At 39.4% G+C, this 18,549-nt stretch overlaps 1 protein-coding gene across 1 annotated transcript in view; it reads left to right on the top strand.

Annotated features, from left to right (window-relative positions):
* Positions 1 to 15,232, top strand: part of RNF168 (ring finger protein 168, E3 ubiquitin protein ligase) — a 23,578-nt gene extending 8,346 nt beyond the window's left edge. Inside the window, exons 4-7 of the mRNA XM_010834339.1 lie at positions 4,364 to 4,543; positions 7,073 to 7,194; positions 9,182 to 9,263; positions 12,507 to 15,232. Coding sequence (XP_010832641.1) covers positions 4,364 to 4,543; positions 7,073 to 7,194; positions 9,182 to 9,263; positions 12,507 to 13,466 — 1,344 coding nt within the window. The 3' untranslated portion in view covers positions 13,467 to 15,232. The remainder of the gene's footprint in view (positions 1 to 4,363; positions 4,544 to 7,072; positions 7,195 to 9,181; positions 9,264 to 12,506) is intronic.
* Positions 15,233 to 18,549: the final 3,317 nt, after the last annotated feature.

The raw sequence follows: 18,549 nt of genomic DNA, 5'->3' as shown, positions 1-18,549 counted from the left end.
TGAAGATCTTTTTTGTACAGTTCTTCTGTGTATTCTTGCCATCTCTTCTTAATATCTTCTGCTTCTGTTAGGTCCATACCATTTCTGTCCTTTATCGAGCCCATCTTTGCATGAAATGTCCCCTTGGTATCTCTAATTTTCTTGAAGAGACCTCTAGTCTTTCCCATTCTGTTGTTTTCCTCTATTTCTTTTCATTGATCGCTGAAGAAGGCTTTCTTATCTCTTCTTGCTATTCTTTGGAACTCTGCATTCAGATGTTTATATCTTTCCTTTTCTCCTTTGCTTTTCGCTTCTCTTCTTTCACAGCTATTTGTAAGGCCTCCCCAGACAGCCATTTTGCTTTTTTTGCATTTCTTTTCCATGGGGATGGTCTTGATCCCTGTCTCCTGTACAGTGGCACGAACCTCATTCCATAGTTCATCAGGCACTCTATCTATCAGATCTAGGCCCTTAAATCTATTTCTCACTTCCACTGTATAATCATAAGGGATTTGATTTAGGTCATACCTGAATGGTCTAGTGGTTTCCCCGACTTTCTTCAATTTAAGTCTGAATTTGGCAATAAGGAGTTCATGATCTGAGCCACAGTCAGCTCCTGGTCTTGTTTTTGCTGACTGTATAGAGCTTCTCCATCTTTGGCTGCAAAGAATATAATCAGTCTGATTTCGGTGTTGACCATCTGGTGATGTCCATATGTAGTCTTCTCTTGTGTTGTTGGAAGAGGGTGTTTGCTATGACCAGTGCATTTTCTTGGCAGAACTCTATTAGTCTTTGCCCTGCTTCATTCTGTATTCTAAGGCCAAATTTGCCTGTTACTCCAGGTGTTTCTTTACTTCCTACTTTTGCATTCCAGTCCCCTATAATGAAAAGGGCATCTTTTTTGGGTGTTAGTTCTAAAAGGTCTTGTAGGTCTTCATAGAACCGTTCAACTTCAGCTTCTTCAGCGTTACTGGTTGGGGCATAGACTTGGATTACTGTGATATTGAATGGTTTGCCTTGGAAACGAACAGAATTCATTCTGTCATTTTGGGATTGCATCCAAGTACTGCATTACGGACTCTTCTGTTGACCATGATGGCTACTCCATTTCTTTTGAGGGATTCCTGCCCGCAGTAGTAGATATGATGGTCATCTGAGTTAAATTCACCCATTCCAGTCCATTTTAGTTTGCTGATTCCTAGAATGTCGACATTCATTCTTGCCATCTCTTGTTTGACCACTTCCAATTTGCCTTGATTCATGGACCTGACATTCCAGGTTCCTATGCAATATTGCTCTTTACAGCATCGGACCTTGCTTCTATCACCAGTCACATCCACAGCTGGCTATTGATTTTGCTTTGGCTCCATCCCTTCATTCTTTCTGGAGTTATTTCTCCACTGATCTCCAGTAGCATATTGGGCCCCTACTGACCTGCGGAGTTCCTCTTTCAGTATCCTATCATTTTGCCTTTTCATACTGTTCATGGGGTTCTCAAGGCAAGAATACTGAAGTGGTTTGCCATTTCCTTCTCCAGTGGACCACACATTCTGTCAGATCTCTCCACCATGACCCGCCTGTCTTGGGTTGCCCCACGGGCATGGCTTAGTTTCATTGAGTTAGACAAGGCTGTGGTCCTAGTGTGATTAGATTGACTAGTTTTCTGTGAGTATGGTTTCAGCATGTCTGCCCTCTGATGCCCTCTTGCAACACCTACCATCTTACTTGGGTTTCTCTTACCTTGGGCGTGGGGTGTCTCTTCATGGCTGCTCCAGCAAAGCGCAGCCGCTGCTCCTTACCTTGGATGAGGGGTATCTCCTCACCGCCGCCCTTCTTGACCTTCAACGTGGGATAGCTCCTCTAGGCCCTCCTGCGCCGGCGTATCCACCTCTCCTTGGACCTGGGGTTGATCCTCCTGGCCGCCACCCCTTGTCTCCGGAGTGGGGGCGTGGGGTAGCTCCTCCCGGCTGCTGCCCCTGACCTCGTTCGCAGGGTATCTCCTCTCAGCCGCCGCCCCTGACCTCAGACATGGGGTGGCTCCTCCTGGCCGCCGCCCCTGACCTCAGACTTGGGTAGCTCTTCTCAGCTGTTCCTGTGCCATTGCAGCCTGGCACTCTCTGTCGCTGCCCCTGACCTCGGACTTAGGGTAACTCCTCTTGGCCGCCGCCCTTGGGGCATGGGCTACTAGTCCCTTTCATGAGGAGTCCACCCTCATGATCCTATTACCTCCTGAAGGCCCCACCTGTAAATGTCACATTGAGGAGTTAGGGCTTCAGTATATGAATTTTAGAGGCAGAAACAGTGCCTTTAGATGAGGAAAGCATAAAGGGCTAATTGTGAAGTTGTTTTTCAGTCTTTCAGTCATGTCCAACTCTGACATCATGTATTGCAGCACACCAGGCTTCCCTGTCCTTCACCAGCTTCTGGAGCTTGCTCAAACTCATGTCCATTGAGTCAGTGATGCCACCCAACCATCGTCCTCTGTCATCCCCTTCTCCAGCCTTCAATCTTTCACAGCAACAGGTCTTTTCCAGTGAGTCGGCTCTGTGCATCAGGTAGCCAAAATACTGGAGTTTCAGCTTCAGCATTACCCCTTCCAGTGAATATTCAGGGTTGATTTCCTTTAGGATCGACTGGTTTGATCTCCTTGTTGTCCAAGAGACTCTCAAGAGTCTCACCAGCACCACAGTTCAAAAGATCAGTTCTTTGGTGCTCAGTCTACTTTCTTTGTCAAGTACCTAATTAGGAAAAGCGGGGTCTTTGGATTTCACTAGTACTAGGAGAGCCTACGGAGAAGGCAGTGGCACCCCACTCCACTACTCTTGCCTGGAAAATCCCATGGACGGAGGAGACTGGTGGGCTGCAGTCCATGGGGTCTCTAAGAGTCGGACTTCACTTTCACTTTTCACTTTCCTGCATTGGAGAAGGAAATGGCAACCCGCTTCAGTGTTCTTGCCTGGAGAATCCCAGGGACGGGGGAGCCTGGTGGGCTGCCATCTGTGGGGTCGCACAGAGTCGGACATGACTGAAGTGACTTAGCAGTAGCAGCAGGAAAACCTTAGTACTCCTCCTACCCTGATTAGTCTAGAGCAATGTTGTCCAATGGGTTCATACACAGTTGAAAGTTTCCTATTAGCCACATTTTAATTTTTTAAAAAACATGAAATTTTTATATATATTGTATCTAAAATATTTTATTATGTAGTCAGTATAGAAAGTATTGATTATTCTTATTTAGTCTTCAACTGTGTATTTTGTACTTATACTACATCTCAATTCGGACTAGTCACATTTCAGTAGCCACATGTAGCTAGTGGCTACTGTATTAGACCATGTGAGCTCTACAAGAGCTAATAAATAATCATAGTAGTTAATTGTCAGCATATTGTCTAAATAATGTCTTTAAGTAAGGGTTTAAGAAATAATTTAATGTTCACAACAATGTAGTGAGAACAGGTTTTATCAGGATGATTTTGGGTATAGGTGAAAAAAACTATAATTTATTGGAATTCCAGAGATTAGTAGGGACTTCTGGGTTGGTTTCATCCACAGCTCTGGTTCCATTTCTTTGCTGACTTCTGTCACCTGGCTTTATCCTCAGGTTAATAGCAAGACAGCTGCACATTTCTGAACCTCAGCTGCATATACAATGATATGCAGAGGAAGAAACAGCAGTCTCTTCCAGTGGCTTTCCTTTAAGAGCAAGAAAACTTAACAAATCTTTCCTCCTATTTCCTTCACTTGAATTGAATCAAGGACTTATTTTCGAGTCAGGTCCTTTGGATTTCTAAAGTAGTTCTTAACATTATTTCTTTCAGGAAGTATAGTTTAAATGCCCACAAGCATGGTCTTAGGTCCAGAAAGCTGAGTTTGAGCCTCTACTCTGCCATTTACTGAGCTAAGAAAGTTAGATCACTTGCTAATCTATTACAGTTTTTCTTTGTCTTTCCTCATAAAACTCATAAAAAACAGTTTAATTCAGTTTTTATCATTCCATTCCCTTGCTTGTGTTTGGTTCAGAAACCTAAGCCAAAGTTAGTCAGAACGTGACCTTCTATTACCTAAGGAAAAGTATCCCCTAGGAAGACTTCCAAAACTGTATTATAGTGTAATAGAAACTGTGATAAGGACTGAAACAAGGAGGGATGAGGCTTTGATCAAAGTTTCATTGGACCTACTGGGGAGGCTTCCTAAAGGAGACTTCCTGAACTACTTTACAGGAAATGGCCTCTCCAGATTTGACCTTCATTTGAGGGATTTTAATTCCCTCAAATCCTGCCAATTTGTTGTTGTTTCTTTTTTTTTTTCACTATTCTTATTAAGAAGTATTGCACGTGTACTCAAAAGTTCAGAGAAGGATTGTTCTTTATTAATCATCTTTAAGGTAGAGGCAGAGCGGCGAGCCTGTGAGGAAGAAGAAAACAAAGCCAGTGAAGAATACATTCAGAAATTACTGGCAGAGGAGGAAGAGGAGGAAAAGAGACAGGCAGAAAAAAGGCACAGAGAAATGGAAGAACAACTGAAAAGTGATGAAGAACTGGCAAGAAGACTGAGCCTTGATATTGTAAGTTTCAAGAAAGAACTTTGAAGTATTCCCATTACTATTGCTTTGTTTGATTTTGAACAGTCTAAAGAGGAAGCATTCACCATAACTGAAACTATTTCTGACATATTTGCTCTACCTAAAACAAAACTTTTTTGGCATGTTGTTATATATTTGCTCTAATCCAAGTATGTGGTTTTCTTGGTTTGTTTGGGGATTTTTTTGTTTGTTAAGAATTTTTTTTTTTAATGTAGATCATTTTTAAAGTCTATTGAATTTGTTACAATATTGCTTCTGTTATTTTCATGTTTTGTTTTTTAGCCATGAGGCATGTGGAATCTTAGCTCCCCGACCAGGAATCAAACCCATACCCCCTCATTGGAAAGCAAAGTCTTAACCACTGGACTGTTGGGGAAGTCCCCCAAGTATTCTATAAAAAATTTTTATTTTTCATAAGTAAATTCAGTTACGTAGGAAGCTGTTCAGTGGAAAATGAAAACTCCATTTCCCCCTCCCACTTTTCCACTCCTATTCTTATTCCATTACATCAGGCTCTTTCCCCAAAGGTTAGCACTATTAATGGTTTCTTACTTATAACTTTTTTTTTTCACCTAAAATGAATCACACTGGGTTGTTTTTTTTTTTCCTGACCTTTTTTTTTTCCTTTTGAATGTAGGTTTATTTAGTATTTTATGTTCACAAATTTCTTCTCCTTTATCATTTTACATGTAAATGGGAAATGGCATCAGTCAGCATTGCAGAGGTAACAAATGATCCCCATATCTCAGGCTTTCAACCACCCACATTTATGACTTGTTCACGATTCATGTCAGCTGATTTGGTGGTGTTCCATGTGAAGAGGGAGTCCTCTTTAGGCCATGCCATTCTTACGGAAGAGGAAAGAGAATAAAAGCCAACCATGCAGTGGTTCCTAACGCTTCTGTTTAAGCATCATGACAGTTTACATGCCATTTAATAAAGCAAATCACTTGACTTGGTCCAACATCAAGGGTCAGGAAGAGATTTAGCTTCATAAACTGTTTCCTGACCTTTTTCACTTGATATTTCATAAGAGATTTTTCATATTGCTACATATAGTCTATAATTCTTTTGTAATAGTGGTAAAATATTCCACTGTATGGATGCCAATCACTTTTTGAAAGTGAAGCACATTAAATTCTTTTTTGTCCATGCTGCGCGGCTTGTAGAATCTTAGTCACCCAATCAGGCATTGAACCCCTGCCCCCTGCATGGAAGCACGAGTCTTAAACACTGGACCTCAAGGGAAGTCCCTAAATTCTTATATAACATATTAAACCTGGATTTTGTTATCTTGCCATGGTTAAAAATTACTGCCTAGGGGACAGTGAATTAAGGGAAGGATGATAGAACACATACTTTAAGACCAAAGGATACAGTGAGACCCAGTAATTTGAAAGGACCTGGCAGAATCACTTGAAGTTCTTTTAAAATACAAAATCTCTGGGGGTGGGATTTAGGGAATACCACTCCCCTCTGGGGACGTGTGTGTGCAGGTTTGAGAGCCTCTAAAAACAATTCTTCTGTTTTCAAACAACAGATATCTTAAAATATATTTACCAAAGTGAAGTATATCCAGAATTGATTTTTCCCTCCATTTTTTGAGAGACTTGCCATTCATAATATAACTGAGTTTTAGAATGTACACCCTTTTAAAAATTATATTTCCTTTTAAAATTTAAGTGGAATAGTTTCAGAACTTTACACAACTGAGAAATTAAGTAAAAGACATAGACTGTGGAACTTCCCTGGCAGTTCAGTGATTATAACTCAGCACTTTCACTGCCATAGCGCTGGATTCAGTCCTTGATGCGGGAACTAAGATCCTGCTAGCTGAGCAGCAAGGCCAAAAAAAGACCGATAGAATAACAAATGGGATAGGAAAGAAAATATATCAAAGAGGAAACCCTGGGGTCAACTTTGTCTTTCGAGAATTATTGTTCTAATTCTTGTTTTCACATGGGATTATAAGAGCAGATCTATTGATATTTTGGAATAAAAGTTTGGTGGTTCAAGGCCAAATGTCAACCACCACCAAGTATGTTAATTTTTCCAGTGACATAGTAGGAAACTTATGGGTCTGTCATGAGATAGGAAGTAAATATTCATGCTATTTATTGATATGCCCTTAAATTCCCCAATTAAATTATTTTACATAAAATAACTTTTATTCCAGGTATAGCCCCAGCTTTTTCAATTTTCCCCTATAGGTTAAAGTAGTTATAAATATATGAAATTATTCATTAGAAAAATTAAAAAATGATCAGTTAATGAGATTAGTATCATCATGCTGTTTGTGTTTATCTAAAGTAGGGTAATAATGCAATTTAGACCAACTTAGATAAACTTAATCTTGTTTATACTAATTTTTGCATGGTCAGTATTATTTCACAGGATATATAGAATTTAAGTATAATGAGCATAATACCTGAAAAATTCTATTGTGGATTCTGAGTTAATTAATAGCTTATTTTATTTTAAAATTGTTTTATGCTTTTTCTGTTGTCGAAGAACAATTTCTGTGAGGGAAGTGTTTTGGCTTCGCCTTTGAATTCCAGAAAATCTGATCCAGTCACAACCAAATCACAAAAGAAAAGTAAAAACAAACAAACAAACACTGGAGATATTCAGAAGTAAGTGAATATGAAATACTGCTGTATCAAAATTTGGCCCATCAACTCTGCATGAAACTCTCTAGATTGTCTGAGATTAATATAAAGTGAAAATAAGAGAGATGCTCACATAGCTTAGATTCCTGGCTAGCATGAAGAGATGTGAAGCCTTTTTTTATCTTGACTGCTCAGTATTTCCATGTTGGTACCATTTTCTCAAAATCAATCAGTTGGATTCCTTCTTCTCTTGGTTTGGATTCAAATGAAAAAAAAAACTAGTCCAGTATAAGGCCATCCTCATTGAAAGAGTTTACAATTTGGCATCTAGATCTTACCCCACTCTGTTTTTCCCAGTTTATATATTACATTTCTTCCCTACTATACAAAAAACATGAGTCAGGTAGTCAACAGTGGAGTGAATTTAGTTGCCCCACTGTGCCCCTCTTAGCAGCAAGACGAGTTGATAAGGTTTCCCATAGTAATTCATAGTCGAAGAAGTTTATCAACTACAATCTAGACTTCAAAAACATGTAAGGGCTTTTGGTTCAACTAGATAAATATGTGCAGGTGATTTACCCCCTTCCAAAATTCATAGAAATTTAGGATTTGAGATGGTGGAAATTTGGGACAGGGAGATGAAGATTTATAGGGAGAGGGCAGTGTTAAAAGAGGTGGTTGCTATTAAGAGAAAAAGCAGACATGTAGCATCAATATTGTTAATGCTGATATTATGTAAAGTAGAAATCAAGAGAAAAGCAGGGATATTTCAAATCGATATAATATTATTCAGCATAAAGGATATAGGGGGCTTCCCAGGTGATGCTTGTTGGTAAAAGAACCTGCCAGCCAATGCAGGAGACATAAAAAGGGACAGGCTTGATCCTTGGGTCAGGAAGATCCTCTGGAGAAAGAAACGGCAACCCACTCCAGTATTCTTGCCTGGAGAATCCTTTGGACACAGGAGCCTGACAGGCTATAGTCCATAGGGTCGCAAAGAGTTGGACATGAGTTTGAGAAGCAACTTAGCATACACACACATAAAGGATATAATTGTCATAAATCTTCTTGAATCTAAATATATACTTTGAAATATATAAACATAAAAATTTATCAGAAATACAAGAATAAACTGATGCTTAGATCGAGATGTGCTCTTATGCTGCTGCTGCTGCTAAGTCGCTTCAGTCATGTCCAACTCTGTGCGACCCCATAGATGGCAGCCCACCAGGCCCCGCCGTCCCTGGGATTCTCCAGGCAAGAACACTGGAGTGGGTTGCCATTTCCTCCTCCAGTGCATGAAAGTGAAAGTGAAGTCGCTCAGTCGTGTCCGACTCTTAGCGACTCCATGGACTGCAGCCTACCAGGCTCCTCCGTCCATGGGATTTTCCAGGCAAGAGTACTGGAGTGGGTTGCCATTGCCTTTTCCAGCTCTTATGCTAACATATTGATAAATCTCATGTCTCTGAGCAGATAGTTGATATAAATTTGTATGTAATAAAATCTCTATACCAAAATGGTAAAGAATCTGATCATGGACCATTTTTCAGAGATAAAAAATGTAGAATTTCTGACATTAAAAATAAACTAACATATTCTTTCTCCTAATTTAAAATGTCATTTCCATTACTTTTGGAAAGACTATACAGTCTTAGGTTGTTTTGATGCCAAGACCTACCTATTTAGATTATTTTGAGAATTCAGGAATAATTTAGATTTGACTTTTGCTTCCTTTTCTCCTATTTTTCACTAAAATATCAATACTCGGACTTGTAAGTGTTGTTCGAGAGCTAGACCAAAATACCTGAGACAGGGAGATAAAATAACACTTTTTCTGATAAATCAGCCAAGTAGCAAGTGAGACAACTTTGAGCATAAATAGCTAATCTGGCTTTATTTCATTGGATACATGCCACTTGTGTTTCAAAGCGTTCAAATTTTGGCAAACTTTTTTTTTTAATATATATATTTTATTAAAGTGTAATTAACTTCAAACTCTTTTTTTCTAAAGGTATTTGTCACCTAAATCTCAACTTGGGTCAGCATCACAGTCTGAAGTTGTACAGGAAGACAGAAAAAGCTCCATGTCTAAGGTTTGTGGATGCTAAAGATATTCTTGACTTGGCAAGTTTATTAATACTATAGATCGTTAATACTTGTAGTTTCCTAACTTTTTAAAAAAAAAAGTCACTGTAGTAAATGGAATACACCTTCTTAATCATCTTAGTCTCACCTAAGCTAGGAGTCAGCAGATTTTTTTCTCTAAAAAGCCAGATAGTAAATATTTTAGGCTTTGTGGCCCAGGTGGTCTCAGTCACAACTATTTAATGATTTGTTTTCACGTGGAAACATCCAGAATAAAATGTAAACGAATGAGCTTGTTTTTGTTCCAGTAAAACTGTTTATAAGAGCAAACACCAGGTTGAATTTTGTCCATGGGCAAAATTTGTATATCCCTGACCTAGGTGACTATAGCCATGAAATTAAAAGACACTTACTCCTTGGAAGGAAAGTTATGACCAACCTAGATAGCATATTCAAAAGCAGAGACATTACTTTGCCAGCAAAGGTTCGTCTAGTTAAGGGTATGGTTTTTCCTGTGGTCACGTATGGATGTGAGAGTTGGACTGTGAAGAAGGCTGAGTGCCGAAGAATTGATGCTTTTGAACTGTGGTGTTGGAGAAGACTCTTGAGAGTCCCTTGGACTGCAAGGAGATCCAACCAGTCCATTCTGAAGGAGATCAGCCCTGGGATTTCTTTGGAAGGACTGATGCTAAAGCTGAAACTCCAGTACTTTGGCCACCTCATGCGAAGAGTTGACTCATGCTGGGAGGGATTGGGGGCAGGAGGAGAAGGGGACGACAGAGGATGAGATGGCTGGATGGCATCACTGACTCGATGGATGTGAGTCTGAGTGAACTCTGGGAGTTGGTGATGGACAGGGAGGCCTGGCGTGCTGCGATTCATGGGGTTTCGAAGAGTCGGACACGACTGAGTGACTGAACTGAACTGAACTGAACTGACCTAGATCATCAGACTCACAAAACTAAATAGGCTACCCCTGGTACCAGCTTCACTTAAAAGATAACAGAATGGGAAATAAAGCGTGCTAGTAGGGCAGCATCAGGCATATCTGTTCAGCAAGAATCCTCACTGCAGAGCTCCTAAGTGATGGCCTGGAAGTGAGACCATGCAGAGGAGTGTAGTCACCATGAAGATTTAGAAGTCCCATGCCCCATAAGAGTCAATTATTTACTGTAACGACTCATGGGTGTAGCTTCCAGAGGTCCAGGTAAGGAACAGAGCCAGTCAAAGAGTTGTAAGTCGTTTACCAAAGCCCTGAACTTTGGCTTCCTGTAGGGGATTAAAGATCCCTCCTAGGTCTCCTAGTACAGATGCAGTTCAACAATAAGGGTCATTTTTATCATAAGCTATGAGGCCTAGTAACAAGTGACATTCCACCTCTATCATATTTCCGGGAAGATAGCACTAGAAAAAATGAGCTGACACCAAGATCAATGTCCTATATAGAAGTTTTGTTAACCAAAGTTTTGTAAATAGGTTCATAAATTTTTTTCAATTCAGGTAGGTGGTTTTATAGTACCTAACACTTAATGGATATTTATGTGCCCCAAAATGTATGTATTTTGTTTAATCTTCATCACAACCACCAATTCTGTAAGGTATCCTTGTGTCCAATTATAGTTGAGAAAACCGAGGCATGCAGAGGCAAGAGAATTGCTCACAGTCCTGTGAAAGTGAGTCACTCAGCCATGTCCAGCTCTTTGTGACCCCATACACTGTACAAATCCATGGAATTCTCCAAGCCAGAATACTAGAGTGGGTAGCCATTCCCTTCTCCAGAGGATCTTCCCAACCCAGGGATCTAACCCAGGCCTCCCACATTTCAGGCAGATTCTTTACCAGCTTAGCCACAAAGAGTCTCTTAAGTAGAGATAATAGAGGGAAATTCAAGTCCAGATAGTCTGGCTTACGCTGGGACTAATGATTGATGGAAGGAGGCATTGAAGGCTGGTATTTTTTTTCCCCCTATCTTGATATTAATACTCACAGCAAAACGTGGTAGGCAGCTTAGAATTTGTCCAACCCAGACTACATTGGTTCACAAGAAATGTTATGAGGAACAATAAATGCAAAGCAAAGTAGGTAAAAGAACAGTTACGATCTTGAACAAGAAATAATTTTTGTCTTGAAGCAAATTTTCATTGAAGCCTTTCTTAAGGCTTTCCCATGGTCAAAACTAATCCTACATCTTAATTTACCCAAGACCTGTAAGTGAGAAGAATTATACTGGCTAAAGCAAGGGTTCTTAACCTAAGGTCTGTGGGTAGAATCCATAGAGTAAATATGAACCTGGATAGAAGAAAAGGTTTATCTTCCGCCTGACCTCTCATTTTAGTGTTTCCTATAGTCATGAATTGGAAAAGGCAATGGCAACCAGCTCCAGTACTTTTGCCTGGAAGATCCCATGGACGGAGGAGCCTGGTAGGCTGTGGTCCATGGGATTGCTGAGTCGGACACGACTGAGTGACTTCACTTTCACTTTCATTCATTGGAGAAGGAAATGGCAACCCACTCCAGTATTCTTGCCTGGAGAATCCCAGGGACAGGGGAGCCTGGTGGGCTGCTGTCTGTGGGGTCACACAGAGTCGGACATGACTGAAGTGACTTAGCAGCAAAGTCATGAATATAAGCAGCAAACCATAATACTGTCAACAGTACCTGTGTCTTTGTTACCAATAACATATTACATTTGTTGTAGATCTCTTGAAACATTTATACTCATCCCTCCTTCAGTGTTACAAATTATTAGACTTGTCACTAGATCTTATTATTTAATGTATTCATGATATGCATTATTATATCATAAGATTTTAATAACTATGTTGCAATATAAATTGATCCCTATGTATTTACTTTTATGTTTTAAAATATTATTCTCAGAAGAGGCCTGTCAGCTTCACAAAAATGCCAAAAGGAGGAGGGTTTGTGACACAAAAAGGGATTAAAAGTCCCTGGTTTGGAGGAAGTTTAACAGATGAGAGGTCAAGTCATGGTGCCAGCTCCTGGCCATATATAAAACTGACTTGTGGGTTTTGAGCTGCAGGTTTTCATGGGAGTGAAAATGAAGAAATACCTTAAGTTGGCACACAGAATAAAAATACTATTAAGAACTAATATATCTTAGTAGTAGTAATAATCAGGTAATTATAGTATATACTGACAACTCAGTTTTGGTGTTAGTATAATAAGACTTATATGTTATGACTTGATGGTTACCCTTGGTTCATTCAATCTTTTTCTGTTTTCTACAGAAAATTGATGACAACAGTGATGTGAAGAGCCCTACATGGCAAGACACAGAGGTTGAAGAAGATATGCCAACGCTTTCTCCTCAAATATATCTTGAAGTTCAGGAACAAGGTGCAAAGTCTTCAGTGGAGTCACCTATGCCTCAGTTATATACCAGTGATGGAGAATGGTACCTTGAAGGAAAAGTTGAAACAGGACCAAGCAATCATGAAAAAGGGTTATGTGTCATCAATCTTGAGGAACCTAAAGCCAGAGTTCCCTACTCTGGAGATGCTGCCACTGAGCCTTGTGGTGAAACAGAGAGTGAATGTACTGTATCAGATATGACACAGTTCCTTAGAAACAACACGGTTGGAACAGAAAATGAAGAGTCTCACCTACAAATCAGTAAAGGTACCTCCAAAAGAAGAAACCTAGAACCTTTGTCTGAAGCAATCAGAGAGCCATGCTTTTCTGCAAAAAGAAGGAAAATGTTCCCCAAAGCCTCCTCAGACCAAGAGGAAACAGAAATCAGCTTGACCCAAAAACTGATAGATTTGGAACATCTACTTTTTGAGAGACATAAGCAAGAAAAGCAGGACAGGTTATTAGCATTACAACTTCAGGAACAGGTGGATCAAGAGCAAATGAGGCCAGACCGGCAAAAAGGATCCCCAGATGGATATCAGTTACGGACTGTGTCCTCACCTCCAGACAAAGTACTAAATGGACAGAGAAAGAATTCCAGAGACAGAAATTCCAAAAGACAAACTGAGCTAGAGCAGCCAAAACCTCGGACAGACTCAAAAAATGAAAACCATCAGCAACCTTCTTTTAAGATCCAGTTGAAATGTTCGGTTAATAGAAGAAAGATAGCAAATTCTACTAATGATAATTGTAATGTATCTAAAACTGCTCATTCCCTACAGCCTAGTAAGTCACAGAAAAGTATTTTTCAGATGTTTCAGAGAGTCACAAAGTAATGCTTGAGTAAGAAGAGTATTTTATAATCCAGTAAGACTGGGTTGTGAAGCTTTCCATCATAGGTTCTTTATAAATTTTTCATTAGCTCTGCTCTGTAGACACACTCATTATCTCTAAAGGACCATGTGATTACAAAGGAGAAATATATGAATGTGTTTCTGCCGGACTCAGTTGTAAGCAAGAGCCCCACTCCTTTCCTTTTTCAATAACTGTGATGTACTAAGTATAGGTTGACAGCCTTTACAGATGTAAAATTGCATTTGCCAACTCCCAGGAAATACTCAGTTCCGTGCATTTCCCCCAAAATGCATATTTTATGGCCTTTGAGCCCCTTTTTGTCCTGACTAGTAATCAAAGCAACATTAGTATCAAGTAGCTAAGGTATCCAGGCAGGGTTTAAAAGCTGTTTTCTTGCAGCTTTCCCATATTTGCAGAGCACTTGACATACATCTTTCATAACACTAATTTCCATCTCTGCTTTAATTAAGTATTAACAATATTTTCTTTGACTTAAAATGGGTTGGGGTCAGTGTGAAATCAGAAAAATCAGGGTTTTCTGGAAAATTAGGACTTAGTTGACAAAACTAGACTGTTGATGCAAAGGAGCTTGTCTTGGGATGAGGCTAGGTGGGTAGATGAACAGTGTGGGATGATCAGACGGCTGGCTCTAGAATGGAGTAGCGGGTGTAGTCTGGCAGAGTGTTCTTCCTCGTCGTTTCTTTGCTGAATGACAAAGAAACATTTAGATTTTATAGTTTTACACACCTTACTATCGAATCTACTATTCCAGAAGAAAAAATGGAAAGTTATGTCACAGTATCCTGTATTGTAGAACCTGACTAACCATGTGTTTATTTCCTTATGTTATTGTACTGACTTATTTGTGTTTATGGACAAAAATAGAAAGTATGATACTTGGGTTTTGCCCTATCTTACCCCCAAAAGTTAAATAGGAAGGCAGCAATTTCATTTTATGAAATTTAACTTAGAGATCTTTTGTCTCAGTAGTATGAACAACTTTGAGCAAATAATAGGTTTAACAGCATTTCTGATGGATGTCTAGTTAACCATGCTATTAAGGTAATAACATAATAAAATGTCCTAGAGTTAATAATTGTAGCTTAAATTTATCAGTGCTTTTGGACATTGATTTTTTTTTCTCCAAATTTTGTAACCAAAATTCTGTAATCTGCATACTGATGGCATATCCTTCAATATTGATTAATTATGGGTAGAATCCTGATGCTAACTTAAAATTTAGTTTGCCCTTTCTCAAAAATGATTGTCTCCTGAGTAATGATTGTGCTGAAATGAAGTGTACTTAGAAACTAACCAAATTTGTCTAAAGTAGACTAACATCTTTTCATCAAACCAATATTTTTTTAAGACCAATTTTGCTTTACATTTTAGGGATTTCTCAAATAAAATTATGCAGTTAAATCTTCCTGGAATAGTCCATGACCAAAAAGGGAGAAAAATAGTATAATGTATTTAGGATTTACATATATAACCACCTATTTGTCTGTGAAAAGTCTTGCTGACTAAAATTGGTTTTAACACAAATTTTAACTTCTTAGTCTTTCTGATAATCCTACCATGTATGCATCTTTGTAAAAAACTAGTAAATATTTTGTGTCATTATAATGTATTGATACTTTTCCTTCCATTTTTATGGAACGGATATGAGTGTTTAATATCTCAAGGAGTGCTAGAACTGTGCAGAGGCTGAAAATCTGAAAATTAAAATAATTATTAAAAATTAAAATGGACTATATGTTTTATCAGTTAAAAATTAAAACATGAAAATAAGTTCTGTGTAAAAACTACCATAAAGGAAAACTGGAAGACATGGAAGACTAGGGAAAAAGTAGATACAGTTCACCACAAAAAACTAATTTCTTTTTATAAAGTGTCTGCTAGTACATTAAGAAAAAGACTAACAACTCAAAAGAAAAATTAGAAAAGTTTATGTTCCCAAGAAACAGTTCTCAGGAAAGGAAATACAAATGGCTCTTGAATGTGTGAAAAGATGCATAATATCACTTATACCAATGCTCATATGTTTTTCCATCCTTCGTTAGTAAAGATAAAGGTGCTTTTTTGGTTTTGTTTTTATCTGTGTATGGGTTTTGGTTTTGTTTTTGTTTTTTTTCCAGTCTTGGCAAAACTGTAGGGAAATAGGCACTCTTATGTGTTGCTTGATATGAATAGAAAACTTTTAAGCCCTGAAGAGGTAACCTTGGCAATTTACCTCTAGTAATTTCTTACTATTTCACACATATGTAGAATGGCATGCACAAAAGATTTTTGTATGGTATTGTTTGTAATAACAAGTTAGAAACAACCATAAGCATATCAAGAGACAATAAATGATGGTAAAATGGAATACTATACAGCAGTTAAACAAAAAACCCCACTTTACTGATATGAAAAGCACTATAAGATATAGAGTAAACAAAAAATACAAGTGTAGAATAGTGTGCAACTATTTATCCAAAGAAGAGAATTGAGAAACCTGTATGCAGGTCAGGAAGCAACAGTTAGAACTGGACATGGAACAACAGATTGGTTCCAAATAGGAAAAGGAGTATGTCAAGGCTGTATATTGTCACCCTGCTTATTTAACTTCTATACAGAGTACATCATGAGAAATGCTGGCTGGAGGAAGCACAAGCTGGCAATCAAGATTGCCAGGAGAAATATCAATAACCTCAGATATGCAGATGACACCACCCTTATGGCAGAAAGTGAAGAGAAACTAAAGATCCTCTTGATGAAAGTGAAAGAGGAGAGTGAACAAGTGGGCTTAAAGCTCAACATTCAGAAAACGAAGATCATGGCATCCGGTCCCATCACTTCATGGCAGATAGATGGGGAAACAGTGGCTGACTTTTTTTGGGGGGGCTCCAAAATCACTGCAGATGGTGACTGCAGCCATGAAATTAAAAGACGCTTACTCCTTGGAAGGAAAGTCATGACAGCAAAAAAGCAGAGACATTACTTTGCCAACAAAGGTTCCATCTAGTCAAGGTTATGGTTTTTCCAGTGGTCATGTACGGATGTGAGAGTTGGACTGAAGAAAGCTGAGCGCCGAAGAATTGATGCTTTTGAACTGTGGTGTTGGAGAAGACTCTTGAGAGTCCCTTGTACTGCAAGGAGATCCAACCAGTCTATCCTAAAGGAGATCAGTCCTGGGTGTTCATTGAAAGGACTGATGTTGAAGCTGAAATTCCAATACTTTGGCCACCTCATGTGAAGAGCTGACTCATTGGAAAAGACCCTGATGCTGGGAAAGATTGAGGGCAGGAGGAAAAGGGGACGACAGGATGAGATGGTTGGATGGCATCATCTACTTGATGGACATGGGTTTGGGTGGACTTCGGGAGTTGGTGATGGACAGGGAGGCCTAGAGTGCTGTGGTTCATGGGGTCGCAAAGAGTCAGACACGACTGAGGGATTGAACTGACTGAAGAGAGAGAAAAACAGTATTGCCAGCAGGGAAAGAAACTGGGTGGCTGGGAGACAGAAGTGGAAGAATGAGTTTAGATGTTTTTCTACTTTTTGAATTTTCAATCATGTTGAATGTATCATCTACTCAAAACTTAAATATAAGATTAAGGCTATTTATGCATCTAAGCCTATACCACTCTAAGCAGTTCTTTTTTTCCTTTAAATTCTAAGAATCATAATTTAGGAAGATTTTTCAATGTGAAAAATAAGTAACAGTTTTTGCAAATACCATTGTGAATGAATATATTTAGCTTTAATGTACTATTTTTAAATTATCTGAGAAGCAAAGCTTATGCTTTTCAGGTAGCAGTGCTGTAGACCTGCAGTCCTGCTGAATACAATGAGAAGAGCCAGATAAAAGTGTAAAATTTTCTACTTAAAAACATCAGAAAGCTACTGAAACAATGAGGACTAAGTTAGGGGCTAAGATTCTAGAGAGGGGAGACCTGAGAGGTGAACTGATGTTTGCAACCCCTCTTCCACTTGTAGTGTGTGCCTATTCTGAATGCAGAATGGGAATGAGGACTTCCGCTGGTGAACAGGTCTGCTCTCTGGCAGAACTCTTGGCCAGCTCATGAAGCTGGAGTTTTTAGAGACTTGAAGGTGATCAAACACAAGTTCCACTTTCTCATCAAGATAACTACAGTTTTGAAACTGTTAAGAGCAGAGGCTAAAAGGCTGAAAACCTTTGAAAAGCAGAGAGGAGTTGTCATCAGGCTCACACTGCAGATGAGACAAGAACAGAATTCAGGACCTACCAGGGGAAGGAAGCTTGTTGAACACACCAGAAGCCTCAACTGAAAGCCCCCCAGCACAGAAGTCTGCAAACTAAATCCCAGGAGCCAAATCTGCACTCTCCGATACTTGTAGGACCTGTGAATGGCTTTAAACAGACTCCTAGAGGGACTTTTCTGGTGGTCCAGAGGCTAAGACTCCGTGTTCCCAATGCAGGGCGCCTGGGTTCGATCCCTGGTCAGGGGACTAGATCCTGCATGCTGCAACTAAGAGTTCACATACCACAACTGAAAGATATCACATGCTGAAACAAAGTTCCAAGAGCCTGTGTGCTACAACCAAGACCTGGCGTAGCCAAATAAAGAAAAATAAATACTTAAACTAAATAGCTCTTAGATTCCTTAGTTCACATATAAGGAACTGAACTGTGGGAGTAGTAATCTGTGTATGAATTTTGGACCACCAAAAGAAGGGGCGTGTGGTGCAGGAGGGAAGAAAATAATGTCCTTCTTAACTTGATCTCTACCTGTATGACCTTAGGCAAGCTACTTAATCTCTCTTAATTTGTAAACAGGAATCAATGTAACCAAGAGTTGCAATGGAGAATTAAGGGAAGTAATAGAGCAACTGGCACAGGCCCTGACCCAACGAAGAACCTTAAATTGATAGTGTCTCTCCTGGCTCTCCTCCAGTCACTACTCCATCTGACCCCACTTTGGGGAGAGTCACTTATCCAGTGACTCCGTGTACTGTAAGTGCCCATGTATAGCATCCAGTAAAGTGCAGTTGCCTTCTGTCTACTCACGAACACTACTCACCTCTCCCCTACCGGATGTA

The sequence above is a fragment of the Bison bison genome, unplaced genomic scaffold (genome assembly GCF_000754665.1).
Source record: "Bison bison bison isolate TAMUID 2011002044 unplaced genomic scaffold, Bison_UMD1.0 scf7180017864032, whole genome shotgun sequence".
Lineage (NCBI taxonomy): Eukaryota > Metazoa > Chordata > Mammalia > Artiodactyla > Bovidae > Bison > Bison bison.
Note: the sequence above shows the minus strand (reverse complement) of the source record. Positions and strands in the feature narration are given on the sequence as shown.